This window comes from Dipodomys ordii, unplaced genomic scaffold (genome assembly GCF_000151885.1).
Source record: "Dipodomys ordii isolate 6190 unplaced genomic scaffold, Dord_2.0 Scaffold102, whole genome shotgun sequence".
Lineage (NCBI taxonomy): Eukaryota > Metazoa > Chordata > Mammalia > Rodentia > Heteromyidae > Dipodomys > Dipodomys ordii.
Genome location: NW_012267318.1, coordinates 2,886,356 through 2,910,566, shown reverse-complemented (window position 1 = coordinate 2,910,566; position 24,211 = coordinate 2,886,356). Strand labels below are relative to the sequence as shown.

General features: G+C 40.9%; 1 protein-coding gene across 2 annotated transcripts in view; it reads right to left on the bottom strand.

Moving 5' to 3' along the window:
- The window catches only part of Mtus2 (microtubule associated tumor suppressor candidate 2), a 367,362-nt gene that overhangs the window by 123,278 nt on the left and 219,873 nt on the right, over positions 1 to 24,211 (bottom strand). For both annotated transcript variants that reach the window (XM_013027287.1, XM_013027288.1), the window contains exon 5: positions 7,276 to 7,374. In XM_013027287.1, the coding sequence (XP_012882741.1) occupies positions 7,276 to 7,374 (99 nt within the window). The remainder of the gene's footprint in view (positions 1 to 7,275; positions 7,375 to 24,211) is intronic.

Genomic DNA, 24,211 nt, shown 5'->3' with positions numbered 1-24,211 from the left:
GATTGAATTTGGTCCCTCACATATGCTGAGCAAATTCTTAACTGAGCTACATTTCCAGTTCTAAAATTATCAACATCACTAAGGGGAGGAGCCCAAAGGTGCAATGCCTCTGGGCCTCTGATCGTATAAAATAATATCTGATCAAAATAAATTCCAGCAAATGGAAAAATAAATTATCATCATCATCTTCATCACCATCATCATCATGTTAGAAATTATCCTCAATGGTAAATGTAAGAGTCAGCAAAAAAAAAAAAATCTCACTACTGGCATTTATTCTGTAGTAATCACATACTCAAAATTCCAGTAGAAGCAGCTTACATTTCTGCTTCTGGAGCCCCCAGAAGTCCTGAGCCTCTTTTCTTTCCTTCCAATTCCCCAAAGACAGAAGCTCCCTGAGAACGGCAACTTTTGGGATCAACCCATCAAAGGAAGTTGAGCTGCTTTGTGACACCAAAGTACCTAAAGACACAGCTATATAACGAGGCCAGCCCTGTGTGGGTCCCTAGTTAGCTGCTTCTCCGTAGTGCTTCATCTCTAACACAACACGTCAAAGTCCCAGAGCTAAGGCTCTAAGAAGGAAAGGCTGAGAAGGAAAGCTATCTGTGGGGTTCCTTGTTGCATTTAGTTGAAAACAGTCTTATTTTGTAAATATAGTCACAGTCTTGGGTATATCCATGGGTTCTATGTCTGAGTATTCATCCATCTACATCAAGCTTTGATCCTTTGTCATGATTCCCTATCCAACACATACTAAAAACTATTTACATAACATTTGCCATTTTACTCATCTAGAGATGAGTAAAAGTAAATGTGACAATTGTACAGATTGTATTTACATACCTCTTTATAAGGAATTTGAGCCAGGTGCCAATGATTCCTGCCTGTAATCTTAACTACTCAGGAGGCTGAGATCTAAGGATTGAGGTTTGAAGCTAGTTGGGTGAGACAAACCCAAGAGACTCTTGTCTCCAATTAACCAGCAAAATGCTGAAAATAGAAGTGTGGCTCATACAGTAGAGCACCAGCCTTAAATGAAAAAAGCCATGCAAGAGCATGAGGATTTGAATTCAAGTCCCAACACAGGCATGGAATTAATAATAATAGTAGTAGTAATAGGAATAATAATAAAAAGAACATCTATGGATTTTAATATCTTACCTTATATGTAGACCTTAACATCACGTGACTTTTGGAGGGCCAAAGTATTTGACTACCTTCCCTGAGCCTTTTCTCCTTGACTGCAACCAAGGGAAGTACAAGAGAGCAGACACCAGAACCAAGCCCATCCCTGGCCTCAGGGTGGCCATTGTCCCTGCCCCATAGGGGCCAAACTAGGTCGGCTCCTCTCCCTGCAGGGTTCTGCTAGGCCACACAGCATCACTATCATATCTCTACAGGGTTGAGGCATGCTCTGAATCTAAACTATCCCCTCATTGTCCCAATCCTGCCCCAATCACAATGTTCTCCTAGTTGTCCTGCTGGTTGCCATAGATCAAGTAAGAGAGATGGGATCCGTGCTGGTGCCAGTGACAACTGGCCACTCAGAGGCTCCTGGGGGAAAGGTCGGTAACCGGACATCATCGTGAAGGTGAGTGCAAACTGTTTGCGTGCGAAGGCTGAGCTGCAAATAGTTTGCATGCACAGGCTGAGCACTGGGGACAACTCAGAATCTGAAAATGGACATTAAAAATTCATCTGCTGTCATCCAGTCCCCAGCCAGAGGATTGCAATGGATGGGGAAGCTTGGTTTCCTTTTAAACCTGGAAAACTTCACAGACACAGTCATACAGGGCGCTACCCCCGGAACTTGCACAATTCCACTAGCAGAGAACTCCTCTGACCTTCACAGTTGTAAACAAGAAGCAAAGTAAGTATGGGACACAGCTTTAACAGTTTCTCAGTTTAAGGAAATTCACTTGATGAGGTTGGTCAACATCCTCACAGACAGCAGACCCTCCCAAGGGGCGCACAAGCTGATTTCTTTGTGGACTTGGACTGGACTTTATATTTGTCAAACTAATCTAAATGTATTTCAGAAAAATTTGTCCGGTGGTGTGTATAATTTTCCCACTGAGCATTGGCAGTTGTTTGCCTGGGTTTGGCTTGCAATGAGAGAAGGCAAAGAGCAGGTAGCAGAAGGTGATAGATTTCCTCCCAGACAGTCCTAAGCATAGGAACGGCCAGGGATTATGGAATAGGGCAACACCCAGCCACAATAAATAAAATATAATTTTACAGAAAGCATAAGTTGATATTTCCCTACTCCAGGAAGGTGCAGTTTCTTTTTTTCACTTTCTTGTAGAGGAGAACAAAAATACACAGGTGCAATCAATGTTTCCAAAGTCATTGATGAAAAGTTATTTGAATAGTCTATACTTTAGGCAAAATAAAAATGGGTAGAAACTATCCTCATCTTCAGGCAGTGGCAGTGGCTCACATCTGTAATTCCAGATACTAAGGAGACAGAGGTTGGGAGGCTTACATGTACCCATGAGACAGAAAGCCAACTTGTGATTTCCAGGGGCATGGAGGATAGCTCTGCTAGGAGTATGGTGCTTATTTGGGGAATAATAAAAATGTTCTAGAATCAATGATGACAGTTGTATAATCTTCTAACCACACTAAAATTCACTGGTGACATACTTTAAATGGGTGACTTTTTTATTGTGAAAATACTGTACAAAGGGGTTACAATTACATGGGCAAGATAATGAGTACATTTCTTATCAAGCATTGTAGCCTCCTCCTTTGTTTCCCCTTCCCATCCCTTCCCATCCTCCCCCTGCCCCCCCTCCCCCCCCCCCGCCGCACCAAAGTTGTAAAGTTCGTTTTCGACATAACAACTTGCACATCTCATTGTTGCAATGGGTCCACCTGTATCCCTATTTAAATGATTTGTTTTTCCCCTTCCCCTCCACAAATTATACCAACATCAAATACAGTGAAAGCAGGGGTTATACTGTGGGGGAGGGACATACAAAGCAACAAAGAAATAATCTTATAAATGTGTTAGAAACAATCCCATGAAAGAAAAAAAACATTTGAATACATATCTTAGGGTTCATTTCCCTAACCTCACCTTATCTGACCTTTTCTGCTTGACTCAGACATATACTAGATATTGCAAATAAGGGAAACCATGGGACCTATGTTTCTTTGGGCCTGGCTTACTTCACTTAATGTAATTTTTTCCAAATCTTTCCATTTCCTAACAAATGGGGCAATGTCATTCTTTCTGATGGAGGCATAGAATTCCATTGTGTATATATACCACATTTTCTTGATCCATTCATCTACTGAGGGGCATCTGGGTTGGTTCCATGTCTTAACTATGGTAAATAATGCTGCAATAAACATAGTCCTGCTGGTAGCTTTAGTATGGTCTTTAAACGGGTGACTTTTGTGACAACTGGATTATGGATTAACTAATAAAAAAGACTCAGTAAGGACATTCGGTTAGCTCCATTTGAACATGGAGTTATTCACTGCTATTTAGTGGGGCATATTATCACTCATCTTTATCATGACATGGTAGCACAGACACAAATCCCATTTTACAGAAGAAACAACTAAAGCTCATAGAACTTGGGTTATTTTCCCAAAGTCACCCATCGTTTTATCAAGATTTTATTTGGGGCTAAGCTGACTTGGCAGCATATAGAAGAAACAGGGGAAGACTTTCTATCGCAGACCACTAAGAACCAGTGTTTGTAGATGTAAAAGGAGAACTGGAAGAGAGTGACATCACAGGGTCAAAGGAAGGAGAAAGAGTCAATAATGTCACATGCCAGAGAAAAAAGATAAAGAATAAGACATGCCTATTAAGACCTAATAACCAAGAGGTCACTAGTGACCTCTGCAGGAGCAGGAGTGAAATGGCAGATGTAGACAAAGGTTGAGGACTCATCCATAAGCTGTTCTAGTTTGGATCTTGAAATTTTCTCTCTTTCTCACTCTCTCCCCTTCTCTCTCTCCCTCCCCCCTCTTTCTCTCTCTCTCTCTCTCTCTCTCTCTCTCTGTGTGTGTGTGCATGTTATGTGCTGCTCCTGGGCTTGAACTCAGGGCCTAGGCACTGTCTCTGAGCTTTTTCTTTCAAGGCTAGGACTCTACCACTTGAGAACATCTCCATTTCTGGATTTTTATAGTGGCTTATTGGAGATAAGAGTCTCATGGACTTTCTTGCCGGTACTGGCTTCACACTGGGATCCTCAGACCTCAGCCTCCTGAGTATCCAAGATTACGGATATGAGCCACTGATGTGCAGCTGAATGTTCTCCTAAGGTCCATGTGTTAAAGGCTTGGTTCCCGTAGTGATGCTACTGGGCTTATCAGAATGTTTAGGAAGTGGGGCCTAGTGGGGGGCTCTTAGGCTATGGGGGGCATGCCTAGAAGAGGACAGAGGGCCCCAGCACCTTCCTCTTCTCATTTGCTCCATGGCTGGGATGTGAATGCTTTTGCTCTACCCTGTGCTCTTGCCATGATATGTTGCCTCACTCCATGCCCAAAAGCTATGAGGCCAAGTTATCATGGATTGGGATCCCTGAAGCCAGGAATCAAAATAAATGTTCTCTATTTATCTCAGGTGTTTTGTTACAGTGACAGAAAACTTACGAGACAAAGATGGGAAATGTGAACGATTCTTTCCCAAGACATTCAGGAGAAAAGAGAGGCATCTTAGAAATCTAAGTGTCAGGGGAATTTTGTTCAGAATTCTTTTGTTTGGAGATGGGAGACATAACAGAAGATACAACCCTGGCTTTCACTCAATTTATAGTTGAGCAGGGAGAGAAGCATTCCTCAAATTTACCAACTAGAGAGCCTCTCCTGGCTAGGGGTCATTCGAAGGCTCAATGGAAGGATGTAGGCATTAAATGTTCTAATCCATATTCTGTACACTGAACAAAAAGAAGAGCCATTATTCAAAAGGGACAAAGGAGGCACAGATGTGTGCCTGGGCACAGGAAAACAACAGCACTTCCACGTCACCATCCTCCAGGGCTGGCTCTTAACACACCTGGGATAGGCAAGGTTCTATGCTGAACCTCAAAAAGTTTGCTCCTGTGTATATTTGCTCTACTGAATGTCAGTTGTTTGTGAATGTTTGTGGATTCAGGTAGATGGCAAGTGAAAAATTCTAAGTTGAAGTCCTAATCCCTAGTGTAGAAGTGTGCTCTTTTGGAGGTAATTAGCTCCTAAAGGTCCTGAATGAGAATTCATGCTTTTATAAGAGGAGGGATGTAGCTGGGTGTTGGTGGCTCACGCTTGTGATTCTAGCTACTCAGGAGGCTGAGATCTGAGGATCATGGCTTAAACCCAACCTGGGCAGAAAAGTCTGTGAGGCTTTTATCTCTAATTAACCATCAAAAATCTGGAAGTGGAACTGTGGTTCAAATTAAATAGTGTCAGCCTTGAATGAAAAAGCTAAGCAACAGCACCTAGGCCCTGAGATCAAGCCCCAGTATTGGCATAGAAAAAAACCCCCAAAGAGGCATGTTAGTGATAGATAACAATAACAGTGTACTTTTTACATGTTATAATGCATAACATTATACTGCACATCATATGTTGCAATATCATATAGTATTATAATTATGATTATATTATATGGAATTATATGTCCTAATATGTGGAAAGAATCAAAATGTTTGACAAAATAATACAAATTCTAGGAGGAAATAGATGGAAGTAAACCTTTGTGTAATTCTTTTTCTCTAGATGAAGTGATACCATATCACTTGAGGTGACAATGTTACTAGTTAAATGTGTATACTGTAAACTTTAAAGCAAACACTAACATAATACAAGAGATGTGGATACTTACTCTATTAACAAAGGAGATAAAGGAATCCTAGAAACCACTCAATGCAAAAGAAAGCAATCACGGATGCAAAAGAGAAAAAGAACGTGCAGGTTGAATACAAAATATGGTGAGATGGTAGATTTCATCCCAAGCAAACTAATAAACCTGAAAATGTACGTGTATCAAAGGCGGATTTCAGACTGGATACAAGCACAGGATGCAATTACATGCTGCCTGCGAGAAACTATTTAAATATAAAAAGATAACAAGTAAAAAGGATGAAGTGTGGAAAGAGATCGCATCATGCTGAAATAATAGAAAGCTAGAGTGGCTTCTATTAATAACAAGTAAATTAGATTCCAGGGAAAAGAATATTACCAAGATAAAGGTCATCTGTTAATGATAAAATGGTCAGTTCATCAAAATGCTAAGCTAAACATTCATGTACCTCATGTCAGAGTTTCCAAAAACATGAAACAAATGTGGATAGAACCCAAGGGAGAAACAGACAAGCCTACAATTATAGTCTGACATTTCATCCCCGCCCAATTACTGACAGAGCATGCAGTCAGAAAATCAGAAAGAGTATAGTACACTCGAATAAAGATATCCCCAGTTGATCTATACGATTTGTAACACACTTTATATAGAAAAGCAGAGTTAGACATGAAACATTTATTAAGATGGGGGCTGTAATCTTAGTTATCAGGAGGCTGAGATCTGAGGATCATGACTGGAAGCCAGCTGGGGCAGTAAAGTCTGTGAGATTGCCAATTAACCACCAAAAAGCCAGAAGTGGAGCTTTGACTCAAATGGTAGAGCATTAAGCCTTGGGCGGAAAAGCCAAATGGGAGTGTAAGGCCCTGAGTTTAAGCCTAGTATTAGCACAAAGGAAAAAGAAAACAGAATATCCTGAGGTTAAATCTTCAAAATGTTGTTTTCAACTCTAAATGATTCCTTCCCTCCCTCCCTCTCTCCCTCCCTCCCTCCCTTCCTTCCTTCCTTTTTTTTTTTTTGCGTGCCAGTCCCAGGGCTTAAACTCAGGACCTAGGCATTGTCCCTGAGCTCTTGTGCTCAAGGCTAATGCTCTACCACTTGAGCCCCAGCTCCACTTCCGGCTTTTTGGTGGTTAATTAGAGATGATATTCTCCTGCCCTGATCTTAGATCTCCTCCTCAGATCTCAGCCCCCTGAAGGCATGAGCCTTCAGATGCCGGTTCTTGGAGTAGCAGATACTTCTAAGCAACTAAGGTTTCCCTCTTCCACATGGCATAACATTTTGCTTTTTAAGGGAAAAATAAGGCATCCAACGGATTCACTCAATGTAGTGTCAGAAAACATCAACTTATGCATGCCCACCCTGGACAATTACTAATACTACCTGGGCTGGCACTGCTCCATGAAAGACATTTGAGTAGAAGAAACCCTAAGTTCAAGTCTTCCCCAATAGCATAGATTGCATTTCTCCAATACCTGGTGAATGAAGCTTGGCGGCAGTAGCTGCTGCTCTCTTAGGTGATGAAACCACAGGCTTATTAGCATCTTGATCTCTTGGTACTTCTTTCTTTGCTCCTATAAAGAGAGTTTGAAAAGAGAAATAGAAAGTAAAAAAGCTAGTGACATTACCATCGATAACATGCGTTGTTTTCAGAAAAGCACAGCTCCACGCAGGGCAAGTGATGCAATGATAACACAATGTTTGCTGATGGTTGCTGTGACCACTGCCCTCTGGCTGGAGGAGGAGACTTTGTTTGCAGCCCAGGGAATTTAGTGTCCAGTGGTCAGGGGATCAAGTACACTGTCATCTCTGGATTGATGAAAAAATACCCCAGTCTCTGAAAGTCACTGCCACCCCCAATGGCTTTGCAAAGCATCTTAGAATTTAAACTTTACCATTCATAGTTTCTAACTGGGTCTGCCTGACTCTAGTCTGCTGGAATATTTTCCCCCAGAAGATAGGGAAGGAATTGCGGCTGAACATAATTGCTTATGACACTGGTACAGCCAAGCCTTGGGGGACATAGTTGACTTTAATTAATTTCCATGTACTGGTCCACCAAGGTGACCACAGGGGCTTATGGGGCTCACAGCTGCAGGGGAGGCTTTGTGGAAGCTGCAGCCAAAGCTGGCCCAGCAGAAGGGATACCTGAGTGCAGGGGACAGCGAGGAACCCATGTGGACCCCTCCCCCTCATATGATGGTGGGGGCCAGGGCGTGATAAACATCTTCACAGAAAGCCCTGGAACAATGGAGGGAAGATTAAAGAAGTCACACTGACCTACATGTCCCTAGAACTCCCGTCAGCCTTGGTGCACTGGTGTCATCTCAGAATCAGTGCTGGGGCCATTCCTTGGAGGGAGAACACGAATGCCCCCAAGCCCTGACCCCAAACTCTTCTTTCAAGAAGCAACTGTCACTAGCAGTTGGGTTTTTATTCTCCCAGATATTATATATATACACACATGTATATAACACACATGTGCACATACATGTATATATGCACATGCAAATCCACATAGATGCACATATATACATGCACATGCATGCACACATACACATACACACATCTATATGTATAGACACATATGTATATCTATGTGTACAGATATACATATGCAAATACAGCCGTTGGTTAAATATATCAGACATTATGTTTCCTTTCCTCCCTCCCCTCCTCTTTGTTCTCCTCCCCTCCTCTTCTCTCCCTTCCTTTTCTGTCCTCTACCTTCCTCTCCTTCCCCTCCCCTCCATTCCTTTCCTCTTCTTTCCCCTCCACTACTTTCATTTCTCTGACAATTACACAAGACTTGTATAATTTCTTTTTTTTTTTAAAGGAGAAAGACCAAACACCAAAATGAAAATAATTCATCAGATCCATGAACACATCAGTTGCCACTGGGGTCTAAGTAATCCTAGAGGGAATAGTAATGAAAAGTTCCATACTGGCTCTGCAAGCAAACCTCCCCCTAGGAACACAGGCCACCTGGTAGAATACTTGGCTCAGAGCCTCACAGCCATTGTCAGGGCTAGCCTTCATGTAGTTTTCTTGCATCTAGGCTCAGCCTAAATGTCTTCTAAGTCCACTGTAAGCTTTGCTTGAACTCTATGAGGTCTCTGAGAATCTAGAAATGGTGTTATCATCTTTGGTTTCATGGATCCTGTTCTACTAGGCCACACTCTCAGCCTCCTTGGCTTCAGCTTCATTCACTTTCCCATTTGAACAAAAATATCCAAAACATTCTGCCTGAGTTTCTCTCCCTTGTTCTTCTAGCTGAGCTTGTTCATGCAACATGTTCCCACAACTGTTTTATTTCATTTTAGCGCCAGTGTGAGAGTTTGAATTCAAGGTATCATGCTTTGGCTTGGCTTTTTTGCTCAAGGCTCTACCACTTGAAATTTTCCTGTTTCAGGCTTGTTGCATGTAGCTTGGCTTGTTGCTTTGGTAGCTTGGCAACAAAAATCTGTGCTTTTTAATGCAGGTGACCCAGGTATTTCTCCAGAGACCTTAGACCTGTTTTCTATCATCAGCCAGACTTAGCACTTGCCTACTAGATTCCCAAATAAACCACCATATCCCAAATGGAACTACCATCATTAGCTTCCCCTTGAAATGAGTCTTCTTCATTCCTCCCTGGCCCATCCCTCCTCTAGTCACTAAAACCAGCTGGTGCTCCTACATGGAGTAGAGCCAGTAGGTCTTCTGGTCTCTATGATCACACATAAGTGGTCTTTCATTCATTATCACTGTTTGCCTAAGTCTTATCCTTATCATTTCTTGATTGAAAAACTACAAAAATCTCCTAAGTGTTTTTCTGTTGTTGTTAATTTTTGAAAGTTCAACAGTTGTATAAGCAACTTGCAATTTAACACATCCATCTCAGTGTCCACTTTTCAAGTTTCCTACTTCTTTTTTAGCGCATTTGTACATTGAGTGTTTTGACTGCATGTGTCCCTTCTTCCCTTTTTCATTCATCCAACCCCTCACACTCCACCATACAATTTTGTCTCAGATTCTTGATATTCATTTTGTTAAACTGCCTGTTCATTGTTCAGAAAGTTTCCTCTGTGAAGTTTCGCTTCAGCATATACTATACTTTAGTCAACTTGATTGTTTACATAAGCATGTAAGCCTCTGTGTTTACATAGGAGGTTGTGTTTTGGGTCTGTGATCTACATATGAGAGAAAACATGGAGCCTTTCTGGGACTAAGTGGATTTACTAGCCTTTGTGAGAGTCACTTAGATCCTGTTCATTATGGGATGCTTTAGGTGAAGGCCACTTGCAGGGTTGCTGTGACAATGTGACATTTAAACCCCTGATCAAAAGTGACCAGTGGCTCTAAGGAGGAGGCTATCTTTAAAAAAAAATGACGGTGACAATAGCTAATACAAGACCCTCACTGAGCTCATCTAAATGAAGAGAGTATTTGGGATAATGGTTAGGCGAATGTGATATACTTCTTAATAAAAAGAAATCAGTATGTCAAAAAATCAAAAGAAAGTTTTAGAGAATCCTAAACTCAACACAATAGGCTATAAATTCCAGCAGTAAATCTTAGTGCAAATAAAAAAGATAAGAAATAAAAAAGGATAAAGAAATATCCACAGCAATGGGCCTTATCTTCCAACCATCTAAAGATCTCCCTCCACAGGCATGAGAAAGGGGAGGTGACTTGGCTGATCTACAGCCCAGCAATCCTGCCCCAGACAAGGATCTTGGACAGAAGAATGAAAGAAATGAAATAAAATGCTAACTGGACCAACCATGTGAGTGATTAATGTCATATGGTGTCACAGGAGAAGGAGGTGAACAGAAGAAATGAATGATATAATCAGAAAACAGGGATTCTGAGGCTGTTTATAAGACAAATTGAAAGGGGAGGAACATGTACAGGGATTGAGTAGGATGGAGAAAGGATACATTATCTATAAAAGACTAGATTAAAAAAGAGCAAATAAATTATAGAGAAGGGTGTGTGTGTGTGTGTGTGTGTGTGTGTACAGGGATAAGAGGAAAGGGAAATACTTTTCAACAGCCAGTAGTATTTCAAAATACCAAAAATAATAATTGATTTTGAGAAAAATAATGGACATATAGTTTCTGGGAGCAAACTGTCCTTGAGGTTTTTTTTTTGCTCAAGGTGAGTCCTTCTTGAGCCATACTTCTACTTATGGCTTTTTTGGTGGTTAATTGGAGAGGAAAGTCTCATGAGCCTTTCCTGCCTGGGCTGGCTTTGAACCAAGATCCTCAGATCTCAGCCACCTGAGGAGCTAAGATTACAGATTTGAGCCATCAGTGCCAGGCTGGCATAATTATTGATAGAGATTGAGCATCCCTGATTCAAAAATCCAAAATTCGAAATAATACCAAAACAAAACTTTCTGAGAACCAACATGATATTAAAGTAGAAAATTTCATACAGGAGCTGATTATGTCAAACATAAGAACAATAAAAATACCGTACAAAGTCATCTTTCTGCTGAGTGTGTATAAGAAACATAATTGCATTTCCTGCTTGGATTTAGGTTCCATTTTCCAGATGTTTGAATACACACACATATATAAATATGAAAATACTCCCAAATCCAAAACATCTGAAAGCCCAAATACTTCTACTTTCAAGTATTTCAGATAAGAGCTATTCAGCCTGTTCCATCACTTTGTAAATGAAGAAGTAGAAAGGCCTGGAGGTTATAATATATTCTCATTTACCAGCATGTGGCTGAGCAAAGATCTGACCTGTGGCTTCTTATCCTAATTCCAGCCTAAATTTCTATACTACTGTGACCTGAGGGAGTAATGCATTCTACTTCCCACCTGTACCTAGAAACACAATAACTCTAGTAAATTTGACTCCAAAATCAGATTTGGAGGGAAGAAAGATATGGAAGGAGTGAGAAAGTGAAGAGGGAGAGAGGGGAGAAAAACACAAAGGAAGAGCCTTTTCTCCCTCCCTTTCTTCCCTCCCTCCCTTCCCCCTTCACTCCCTCCTGCCCTTCCTCACTGCCTGTGCTTAGGGCTGAACTCAAGGGTTGCCTAAGCTAGGCATAAATTCCACCAGTAACTAAACCGAATATTCTTTAACACCAAAGTTCTTTATCTGTGACATTCTAAAAGATTATTCTATGAGACTTTTAAACAACAACAACAACACACATACACACACACCAACAAATTTGCTTCCAACTTTGGGAGCATTTTTTTCTAGTACTTCTCTCAGTAGATCTAAGAAACTCTTTATATTTTAGTAGCTTCCTACCATACAAAGTAGGCTTCCTTCCTCTCAATCCATCCTCATCATCCAACAGTTATACCATAAATCAGATTAAAGAAAAGCTAGCTAATTATGTACCTTGTTACAATGATGTAAATACTATTGTTACTGAGCCATTTCCTTACTCACATGACCTTTTGTTTTCCCTAGACTTAATATCTGCCTGGTTTTTGTTTAGTGTCTATGTACATGTTGCTTAGTCTTTCCAGAACTCTCAACAAAGTATAACTCAGTTTCACGTTTTTTTTCTTAAATGTATTCTTCCTGGAGCCTTCAAATCCCCATTTTATCCTCGACCTGTTATTTCTAGGTTGTTGCATGTCTGAGACATTGGAAACTTATCATTCTAGGAAATTCCTTTGCCTTTTTTCTGTATCAGCTTCCTCTTTTCTAGACCAATGTGTCCTGTCCTACTCTTTCTTGGTCTGCTTCCTTCCTTACAGGCAACACAGTTTTTTTTTCTTTTAGTTTCTGGAGAAAGGTATGTGGAAGGTAAATTATGTGACACCGTTCATAACTCAAAATTGCTTTTTGTAAAACAATGTATGGCTTCCATCAAAATTTTAATGTGGCGATCATTTCTTCCAGGGCTGTTGTTGACAACCTAATGCTATTGTAAGTCTCAACCTTTTTTTGGGTGATCTGTTTGTTCTCTTGGGAAGTTCTTGGTACCTTCTTTCCCTTCAGTGGGCAAAATTTATACTGTAGGTCTGCAGGTGGTTATTTTTATCATTTGTTTTATGTTCAGCACTGCAAAGCCTCTTCCTACAGGTTTTGGAAAATTTCTTAAAGTGTTGATTTGATACTTTCTTACTGTCTGATTCTTATGTTCTATTTCATGGAATCCTAATATGTTCTCTCTATTTGAATATCTCTGTCTCACACATTCAAGCCACACTTGATATTTTTAAAGTTGAGCTCCTTGTCACCTAGTAAAACTTCATTCCTAACTACTCAACTTGGTCCATATGCCTTCTGCCTAAGTAAAAAATGTTGGCCTTGTTTTTATTTCCTCTTTCTTTTTTCTTTCCTTTCTCTTCTTCCTTCCCTCTCTCCCTTCCTTCCTTTTCTTCATTTTTGTGTGGACACTAGGGCTTGAACTCAGGGCCTCATGCTCTCATTTGGCTTTTCTGATCAAGGCTGGCATTTTATCCATGAGCCACACTTCACTTCCCAATTTTGGAAACCTCTCTTACCCTTCATAATAAACAGGCATGTTGTAGTGGGGTAATGAGAAATCATCACACACACTGTTGGGAAAAGAAAGGAATAAAGCTCTCAATATGATGGATTCATGGGACAAAAATAATTCAGGTCTACTGGGGATCTGGGAAACTCCTGCATGATCTGCTGGGTCCTGACAAAATGTGAACCAGTAAGTGGTAACATTACTTTATATTTTTTAAGCCATGCAATTAGAAATTTGGGCTTTATCAATAATGGTAGATTTATTTAAGTAAAGCCATAATAGTGAAAGAAAACATCTGGATTATTTTATCTCATTCCATTCAATATCTGATCTTTCAAGTGAATTCAAGTGCATTACAAGATTATGCTTTTGGAGTTCACATTTTCCCTAAATAAGTGAGGAATCACTAAAGTGGTCACCTTAGAATTAAGTAAGAAGTAAGTGTGATTAGGTTAGCATGTTGTACGTTCATTCTAAAGGCTGAGTCATCCTTTAAATTTTTTTTTTTCTGAGCAATCACTTCCCTGAAAAGTCCTAACCATTCCTTCCTTCCTTTATTTAACCACTTATTTTTTGGTGACCCCATTGTACTTGATATAATAGTTACTGTTGGAGTTTCCAAAGTGCAGAGACAAAGCCCTTGACTCTAGAAATTTACCAAGTAATGGTACATGTAAATAAGAAATGATAAGCTAATGTAGCAAGTGCCAGCACAGAGGTCTGGGTAAAAATTACCCTAAGGATGGCTCTCTGGAAGCTTGGAGCAGGAGCCAGGTGAGGCTTCACTCAAGAAGTTGATATCTGAGATGAGACATGAAGTATGCAGAAGACATAGCAAGAAGAAGTGGGACACACAGAGAGGGGACTATGTGCCAAGGGAGTAAAGGGAAATTCAGGGAGGGAGGGTACTGGATGGGACTAGAGGGTTTGTTTCTTAAGTTGAGCCTACATTGTCTCTAGCCTTTGATGAGGTTCAAGGTCATCAGACAAAGCCAATATTTTTACTCAGTTTCTCCTTAATTGATGTGAACCACTGTGAAATTCTAGTTGGAAGCTAAATACTGCTACTATATAACGAATTGCTTATGGTACTATTTTGCTTTCATTTTTCCCCTGTGTGTCCATTAAAGTATGTTTTAAATAGTTGTACAAAGGGGTTTCAATTCAACAAGTCAGACTGTGAGTACAATGCATCTTGGTCCATGTCACCCCTTCCATTGTTTCCCCCCATTTCTACCAATCCTATCCATACACTCAAGATTCATTTTCACATATGAATATTGCATATGACTGTATGTGCCTGTCTTTCCCTTATCCATTCATCTTTCCTCTCTCTCCTTATCCTCCCACCACAAAAAAAACATATATTTCAGTATCTTGGTATCCATACTGTTAAACTGTTATTGAGAGGAAATGTCAAGTATATGGTCACCTGACAATAAAACTAGCATAGCCACAAAATCTGACCAGGCTGTAACTACTGTAAATCTACTGAAAAGCATTAGATCAAACTATATCACAGACATTTAGATACACTCTTCTTAATCAAATACTATAATAGAGGTGCAGACATTCCTTGTGAAATGTGCTTATAACTCAGCTGTAGTAGTTTAACAAGTAACTAAGGTTCATTGATGTATCACTGGATGAAGAGGTAGGCCATTAGAACACTACTGCAAGACCACTGGCAGTCAGCAGCCATCAGTATTCAACATCTTCTTCTTTACTGGAGCCAACATGCTTCTAGTTATCATTTCTTGTGTTTATTCAGAGTTTTACTATTTCCTTATACAATAGTCTTAAGTTTGTAAGTGCTGGATCAGGGAAATCATTGGGTATGGTCTTCCAGTTTTCTTATTAGACATCATTTTTGTCAGTGTTCAGAAAAGAGCTTGCTAACATAGCAGGCTGAACTCTCAAGTTCCTAGCTTAGCTTCCTGAGTGCTAGGATTATAGGCATGTATCACAGTGACTGGATTTGCTGCTGTTGCTGTACTTCTTTTATTTCTTGCATTGACTTGTAAGGGTAACAAAAAAGTTTAATTCTTAAACTTTTAAAAAAACTTAATATGCTATGATTATGTTTCATGATAATATCCACTCACAGTTGTGTGTGTGTGTGTGTGTGTGTGTGTGTGTGTGTGTGCGTGTGTGTGTATGTGTGTGTGTGTGTATATGTATGCTGGTCCTGGGGCTTAAATTTAGGGCCTACGCTTTGGCCCTGAGTTTTGTTTTGTTTTTTTTCCCTCAAAGCTAGTGTTCTACGACTTAAGCCACAGTTTCACGTCTGGTTTTTTGGTGGTTAATTGGAGATATGTATCACAGACTCTCCAGCACTGAATGGCTTTGACCCATGATCTTCAGATCTCAGCTAGGATTACAGGTGTGAGCCCCCAGCACCTGGCTAATAGTAACTTAGGTGATAACTAACAATGGGACAACATTCACTTTTAAAAATAGTAATGGTAAATATTAAATATTTTCAAATTGGAAGTAAACATGGGTAAATAATAAAAATAGGGGCTGGGAACTCTGTAATCCTAGCTACTTGGGAGGTTGAGATCTGAAGACTGAGATTTGAAGGCAGACCAAACAGACAAATCTGAGAGCCTATGTCCAATTAATCAGCAGAAAGCCTGAGGTGTAGCTGAAGTGTTAGAGCACCAGCCTTGAGCAATAAAAACAACCATAAAACCAAAAAACAAAACATGCAAGAGGAGGCTCTGAATTCATTCTCTAAAGTAGTGGTAGGTACGCATGCATGCGCGCGCACATACACACACACACACACACAGCCCAACACCAATGGCGGGGGCTCTACTGTGCCCTTAATTTTGTGACCTCAGGCAAGTTACTCTCTTCTGTGTAAATGGATGTTAGTGGCAAATGATTGCAGGGGAAAATGCCTTAAAAACATGTGGCAAAATTCTAGGAATTACACATGCCAAAAATGTTATTAACAATATTAACTTGATTATTATGAAAAATGCTTTTACCATGTCTGAGTCAATCGGTGCCCTTGATTGTCCCATTTCCCATCCCTCCCCCCCCCCCATTCCAACCCAAATGCTGAAATCTATTTCTGGATAGGGTGGTATAAGAGGTGGGGTGGTGATTAGGTCACTCAGGCTCCACCTTGATGACCAGGATTAGGGTCTTTATAAAAGAGGCCTGCAATGGCCACGTGAGGATGTGGCCCGAAGGCCCTCACTAGGCACAGATTCTTTAGAGCCTTGAGTTTGAATTTCTTAGACTCTAGAACTATGAGAAGTAAATGTGTACTGTTTGTAAGCCACCCAGACTCTGCTATTTTGGTCAGGTCCTTACGGACCTAAGTATTGTCAGCAGTTGGCTGGTCTATTGAATCATGCTACACCACACAGTATTGCTCTCCTCCTTCAAATAAGGAATCTAGGGCCAGGACAAGTGGTTTGCTCCTGTAGTCCTAGCTACTAAGGAAGCTGAGTTTGGAGGATCGTGGTTTTCAAGCTAGCCTGGGCAGGAAAGTACTTGGGCTCTTATCTCCAATTAAACAGCTGGAAGGAGGTGTGGCAGTGGAAAAAAAACTAAAGGAGAGTACAGAGGCCCTGAGCCCCAGTTCTTGAACACACATATTCAAACCTTGAGGAATCTGGGGATCAGGGAAGGTAAGCAATTGAATCAAGGTCACAGAGCTATTCTTGGTACAACTAAAATGGAAATCAGAGTCAGATTCTATTCAAAGCTCAATTCCTGTTTCCTCTGCCATCCCAATTCTACCGACACAAACTAACAATTCACTGTGGCTACTAATAAACTGTTTCCACTCTTTTGAACAGTTATGTGGAAACAGAAATATATTCAAAGTGGCTTAAAAAAAATCCCCCAAACTGGGATCCAGTGGCTCACATACATAATCCTAGCTACTAAAGGGGGCTACCATCTGAGGATTGCTGCTTAAAGCCAGCCTGTGCAGGAAAGTCTGTGAGACTTCATCCCCAAAAAACTACCAAAACAAAAAAGCCACAAGTGGAGCTATGGCTTACGTGGTAGTTCTCAGGACAGTACACAAGCCCTGAGTTCAAATCCCATGCATGTGCACATATGCACACACACGTACACACACATACACAATCTACCAAAATGTATAGGCAATTAAAAATGAAGAGGATCTTATAATGTTCCATTTCCCTACCCCAAGAAAGCATACAAGTTCAGCCTTCTGAGTCATCTTCTACAGGGTGACTTCTGGCAGTTCCCACCAAGAACACCCTGTTCTAGGCCTCAGGAAAGGGCACTGGGTTCAAGGATGAACTTTGCAGACAGATGCATGAACTTCAATCCAACCAGTCTCCTAGCTGCATTATGTTGGGAAAACTACATGATCTCTCTAATCTGCAATATCCTATCTGTAAAAGAGGGTTTGAGATAGAATCTGAGTATCATAGTATCAGATCAGGCCACAGGCATACAATAAATGTTTACTGTCCAGTGATGTTGGCTGCTGGCCGTTATTTGTATAGCTGCTAGGCAAGGAATCATCATGGCATGTTAGCTTGTTTTATACTACATATTCCACAGCCTGTTCTTTAAGCTGCATATTCACAATAATTAGGCATTCCACTCCCATTTAGTCTTCTTCTTCAGTCCAGTGTGTAGACTGGTCAACAGCTGAAGTTTCTTCTAGGCCATGTGAGAAAACCCATTTTTTCTATCAAAGTGTATCTTTCTTTCTGTCAATCTTGTGAGAATTATTTTTCTGAAAATGTTATGCTTTGGCCAAATGGCTTAGCCCCAGTCTACTGTAGTTTGGTTCCATCCTATTCCTGTTATATGGATTTTGGTGACATCCTGTTGCTGTCAATTAAGTCATATTGTTTAAAAATTGCTGTTGTTATTTTTTTTACTTTCTTCAACCTATTGCAAGAAGATTGTGAACCTGAGTTTGGTCAATCTGAGCAGAAGGGCAGGGTCCCTGGTATTAGGGCTGAAAGGGGAGCAGCAGCCCTGATCTGTGTGCTTGCTTGCCAGATTTTAGCTGATGGCACTCTTCCATAGGAGAGTGCCTTGCTGAGTTCCTTGCCTTGCTGAGTTCCTTTTGAGTTGGTGTCCTTATTTGTACATGGCACCTCAACATCCTGAGGTATATCTGACAGAAGGTCCTACATCTGGTAGTCACATGTTGACCTCTGATACTCAGTATGGCACATCGGTTTTCATGGCAGAGCCACAGAGAAACAAGATAATGTATATATAAGATATGTTGTAGGGTTTTTTTCTGGTACTGGGGCTCAAACTGAGGGTTTGGGCTCTGTTCTTAGCTTTTTTCATTATTACTTGAGCCACAAATCTTACTTCTGGCTTTTTTGCTGGTTAACTGGAGACTTGATAAGCAGACATGTCATCATGGTTATACATCAGACTGGTGGTGGAAAATGTAAATGCAAGGAAAAAGGCATAAGAGCCAGAGCGAGCTTGGCTTACTGTGGTACATCTGTAAGGAGGCAGAGAGAAGGCTCTGGTGGGTGCTAGGCAGTCATAGCTCAAGGATTGGATCAGTACTGCAGGCAGTGGGGGAGGGGGTGGCTGGAGGCCTAAGCAGGAAAGTGACAAGATCAGATATAGTTAGAAAGGTTATAGGTCTCCAGCAGCACTGCAGGATGCTGATTGGAGCATTTTCCATGCATATTAGCCAGGCCTGATGGATGACGGACTATTTATTTTGTGCATGTGTGCCAGCATTGGGACTTGAATTCAGGGCCTTACACTCTTGTACTTAGCTTTTTCTCCTCAAGGCTAGCACTCTACCTCTTAAGCCACACCTCCACTTCTGGCTTTTTTTTTCTGGTTAATTGGAGATAAGAGCCTCACAGACTTTCCTGCCTGGGCTGGCTTCAAACTAAGATCTTCAGCTCTTAGCCTCCCAGAGTAGCTAGGGTTAGAGGTGTGAACCACAGCATTTGGCATGATTGACTATTCATGCCAAGTGAAGGACCCCAAGTGGGATTGCTGGTTGCTAAAGGACAGATTGAAGATGAAGATGTGAAGACCCAGACAAACTATTGCTCTTTTCTAGGCTATCCTATAAAATGGGTACTTACATTTGCCTCATTATTATTATATGTGCATCTTTTTCTACATCTCACAAAGAGTGTTGCCTCCAAATACTTCAAATATTACAAATAGTATTTGGTATTTTATCAGTGTAAGTCTGGGGGTGGGAACAGAAAGTCTGGAAACACTGCCAAGTAATTAAAAGTGCTCCTACTATCATACTAAGAGATTGGAAGACACCACAGTAGTTATTTGCATAATAATGAAATTTTTAGCACAGTAGGCAGATTTCTGAAAGGTACAAATGTCAGAAATCACAACAGAAAACACGGCTCTAACAGACCATTTGCATTCATTACTGTTGGCCTCCCTCCTTCTCCCATCTCAAGACTGACAAGCAGAGGGAGAAAACTATCAGGTGTGCAACCTTTTAGCTACAATGTGTGTATAATTGCTTAAATAAGAGGATTTTAGTGCCCTACTTTCTGGGTTTCATCCCCACCTGCAGGTGACTTAATATCAAGGTGAGTCACAGAATTATCTCATTCCTCTTCTGGCAGTGTGTGTGTGTGTGTGTCTGTGTGTGTGTGTGTGTGTGTGTTCTAATGCTTCCAAATTATGTAAGGTATCATTCTTGTTGCTGTTTCAATGAAAGCACTGGAAAAGCAGAGCAGAAGCAAAACAATGTTTCTCTCTTTTACTTGGCTGATTCTGTAGCATTTCAATTATTCCATTTAATAAGAATTGTGGGCCATCAGATGGTAACAGAAAGTAAATTCAAAAAGGTTTTAAACTGAAGTATTGTTTAAAAGAAAAGAAAAAAAGCTAGGCCGGGCATGGTGATATATACTTATAATCCCAGCTATTAGGAAAGTGGACATAGGACAGTCACAGTCTGAAGCTAGCCCAGGTCAAATACGAGAGACCCTCTCTAGTAAACTAAAAGCAGAAAGGATAGGGGACATGATTAAAGTGGTAAGCACTTGCCTAACAAGTGCAAGGCCCGGAATTCAATTCCAGGTACAAGTTTCAAAATGCCAACTGAATTTTGCTGATTTTCAGACTATCGAAGGAGCTGTAAATTCACTGTTGTTTTTTTTTAACAGTCAGGTTTTTGATCATTTCAAAACCTATAAATCACTTCATAAAAGAACTGAAAGAAAGCTGGGCACTAGTGGCTCACGTCTGTAATCCTACCTACTCAGGAGGCTGAGATCTGAGGATTGCAGTTCAGAGCCAGCCCAGGAAGGAAAGTCTATGAGACTCTTATCTCCAATAAACCACCAGAAAACTGGAAGTAGTGCTGTGGCTCAAGTGGTAGAGCACTAGCCTTGAGCTAAAAAGCTGAGGAACAGTGCCCAGGGCCAGAGTTCAAGCCCCACAAATGCTAAAAGAAAAAAAAAAAAGAATTGAAAGAAGCAGGGAAGAGTGATGGGGGAGAGATGGAATAGAAGGATGGAAATGGTGACACTGATCAAGATGCATTGTACTCATTGACTGACATTGAAATCCCTTTGTACAACTACTTAAAGATAATAAAAACTATATTAAAAAAGAAAGGGAGAGTGGGCGGTGCCCCGGTGGGTCACACCTGTAATTCTACTTACTCAGGTGGCTGAGATCTGAGGCTCAAGGTTAAAAGCCAGCCTGAGCAGAAAAGTCTGTGAGACTCTTATCTCCAATAAACCACCAGAAAACTGGAAGTGGCTCAAGTGGTAGAGTGCTTGCCTTGAGCTGAAGAGCTCAGGGATAGGGTCTAGGCTCAGAGTTCAAGCACCACAACCGACAGACAGACAGACAGACAGACAGACACACACACACACACACACACACACACAAACAAAAGAAAAAAGAAAAGAAAAGCAAGTCCCTCCCCCACGGTATAACCCCTGCTTTCACTGTATTTGATGTTGGTATAATTTGTGGAGGGGAAAGGAAAAAACAAATCGTTTAAATAGGGTTACAGGTTGACCCATTGCAACAATGAGATGTACAAGTCGTTATGTCGAAAATGAATTTTACAACTTTGGTGGGGGGGAAGGATTCGGTGGGGGGGGCAGGGGGAGGATGGGAAGGGATGGGAAGGGGAAACAAAGGAGGAGGCTACAATGCTTGATAAGAAACGTACTCATTATCTTGTCCATGTAATTGTAACCCCTCTGTACAGTATTTTCACAATAAAAAAGAAAAAGAAAGAAAAAGAAAAAAAGGGAGTGTGTATCCAAATTAACAAAGCATCTAATTTCTATTCATTCTAGCTCTACATTCTAAAGAGAGAGGGGCTTAGTAAATCTCTTACTTTATAAAGATTCTTGCTGTTCATATGCATGGAATGCTGTTCCCATCCTTACTAACAACTTCTTCACAGCTTTAGGGTTTGGGTCAGGTATGGTAGCTCATGCCTATAATTCCAGATGTACAGGAGGTAGAAGTAGGTGGATTACATGATTGAGGCCAATCCTAGAAATAACACTGAGCTAATCTCAAACACAAAATGAAAACAACAACAACAAAAACTTGCTCTGGGAGGCATAACTCAAGTTGTAAAGTACTTGCCTAGCATACACAAGGCACGAGGTTAAACCCCCAGTACTGAAAAGCAAACATCAAACGTTTAGGTTTTCACCTACCATCTTCTGCACACTGCATTGGTTACATCTCTCTACCTTGTGCTTCCATTCCCATTCAGTGTTTAGTAGCACTGTGCTAAAGCAAGTGTGTAATTATGCGACACCCTGGGCCACAATCAGCTCCACAGGGACAAGAACTGTGTCTGTTTCCCCAGGAATCTGGCAGAGTGCTGGGCACTCCATGAGTGTTTGTGGGATGGATGGGTTCACACCTTCCAGCTGTCCTCTCTCCCTGGGACGCCTCAGGGAGGCTTCTGATCTGCACTGCTTCCTGTCCTTCCTGTAGGCTGACAAAACCTCGAGCAGGTCATCTAGGATGTTCACTCATTGGCTCTCTGAAGGAGGAAATCGGCTGCTCCTCTTGTCAGACACTCAACACACCAGCCCTACCATGCTTTCCTCTCCTGGGACCTCAGGGAAAGGAAAGGATCTCTTAGTTATTGTGTTCATTTTTCTACTACAGAAATTCTTTCAAAATACCCCTGCTCTCCTCTAACCTCCTCCATTCCCAAACCACTGACTGATTTCCCTGTTGGCCTCACAGTGACAAATAAGTCAATGTTGTGATAGCAATTCAGACGCAACCTGAGGGAGAAGAGTCAACACCAAGCAATAACAATGAAGATCTTGGTGCAGCCCATTGCCTGGGACATCCCTGAGTTAACTGGAGCTTCCACATTGCTGGCTCATGACTCTTTCATTATTAGGAAACAACATGTTCAATCAGGTGCTGGTGGCTCATGACTATGATCCTAGTAGGCTGAGATCTGAGGACCAAGGTTTAAGGCCAGCAGGAAAGTCCATGAGATACTTATCTCCAATTAACTGCCTAAAAACCGGAAGTGCTGCTCTGGCTCAAAGTGGTAAAGCACTAGCCTTAAGCAAAAAGCTCAGGGACAGTGCCCCAGGCTGAGTTTAAGCCCTATGACTGACAGAAAAAAAGAACAAGAAAAGAACATGTTCTTAGAGCTCTAAGAGCTCATATCACGTGGGACTATAAGAACATCCCATCATCTGTAACCAAGGTCATTCTCATTTCTTTAAGATATGTTCAGAATATTGACATGTAGAATACTGAAACTAGACTTCTGTCAGTCACCCTACACAAAGAACCAGTTCAAAATGAAGCAAAGATCTGCATGTAAGACCTGAAACTTTGAAATTACTACAGGAAAACATAGAAAAATCTTAAAATACAGACATAGGCAAGTATAGATTTTATAAATATGGCTCCAATTGCTTGGGAAATAAGAACAAGAATTGTCAACTGGGACAAAAGACTTCTGTACGTGCCAGTCCTGAGATTTGAATTCAGGGCCTGGATACTTGAGCTTTATTGCTCAAGGCTAACATGCTATCATTTGAGTCACAGCTCTACTTGCAGCTTTTTGATGGCTAATTGGAGATAAGAGTCTCATGGACTTTCCAGCCTGGGCTAACTTTGAACTGCAATTCTCTGATCTCAGCCTCCTGAGTAGAGGTTTAGAAGTGTGAACCACTAGTGACCAGCTAATTATTTCTTTAAAAGATATACTTATTGGGAATGTTATACATTACCACATAAAGTGCTTCTGAGTTAATACAACCTACTTCATGAAATCCTAAGGGAATCTAGGGTTTAGAGAAATTTAATCCTTCCCTGGGGTCATACAATTGTAGAAAAGGAGTCAACCTAAGTCTGCCTGTCTCAAAAACCTATACACGTTAAGTGCAAGTGCTGCGCCTCTTCCTCAGAGGTCAGGTAGTAGTTTGATTTTCCTGAAATAACTGATTAATGAATCTTCTTGTTACTTTGCATAGAGCTTTCCAGATAACCTGCAATCACTGTGTGATCTGACAATGTTCAGGGTTGTGAATTACAGGCTGAACACAAATGCATTGTATTCCTTGCATTTATGCAGGTGTGAAGTCTGATTCCCTCCTACAATGCTGTTTTTCTAGAAGGTTGTGACCATTCCTCATGATATTACAGTGAGGATAGTAGGAAGTGTTAAGAATTTAGGATACACACATATGCTTACACACATGAGTGTGCATTAACCATGGCTGTGTAATTGGAAGGCTGAATGATGAATGGGGTGACATTGATTAAGGTGAACTGAACTCATGAACTGACTTGCTGATTTAAAACAACTACTTAAAGATAATATTAATAATAAGTAAGATTCCCAAGTAATTCAGGAACTTTGCCTCCGTTCTTTTCTCAAAATTTTCACGAATAGCTTTTCTGTTGTTCCTATGTGAAGGTTAAAAAAAATCTCTAGAGTGCATTGATCTGTATAA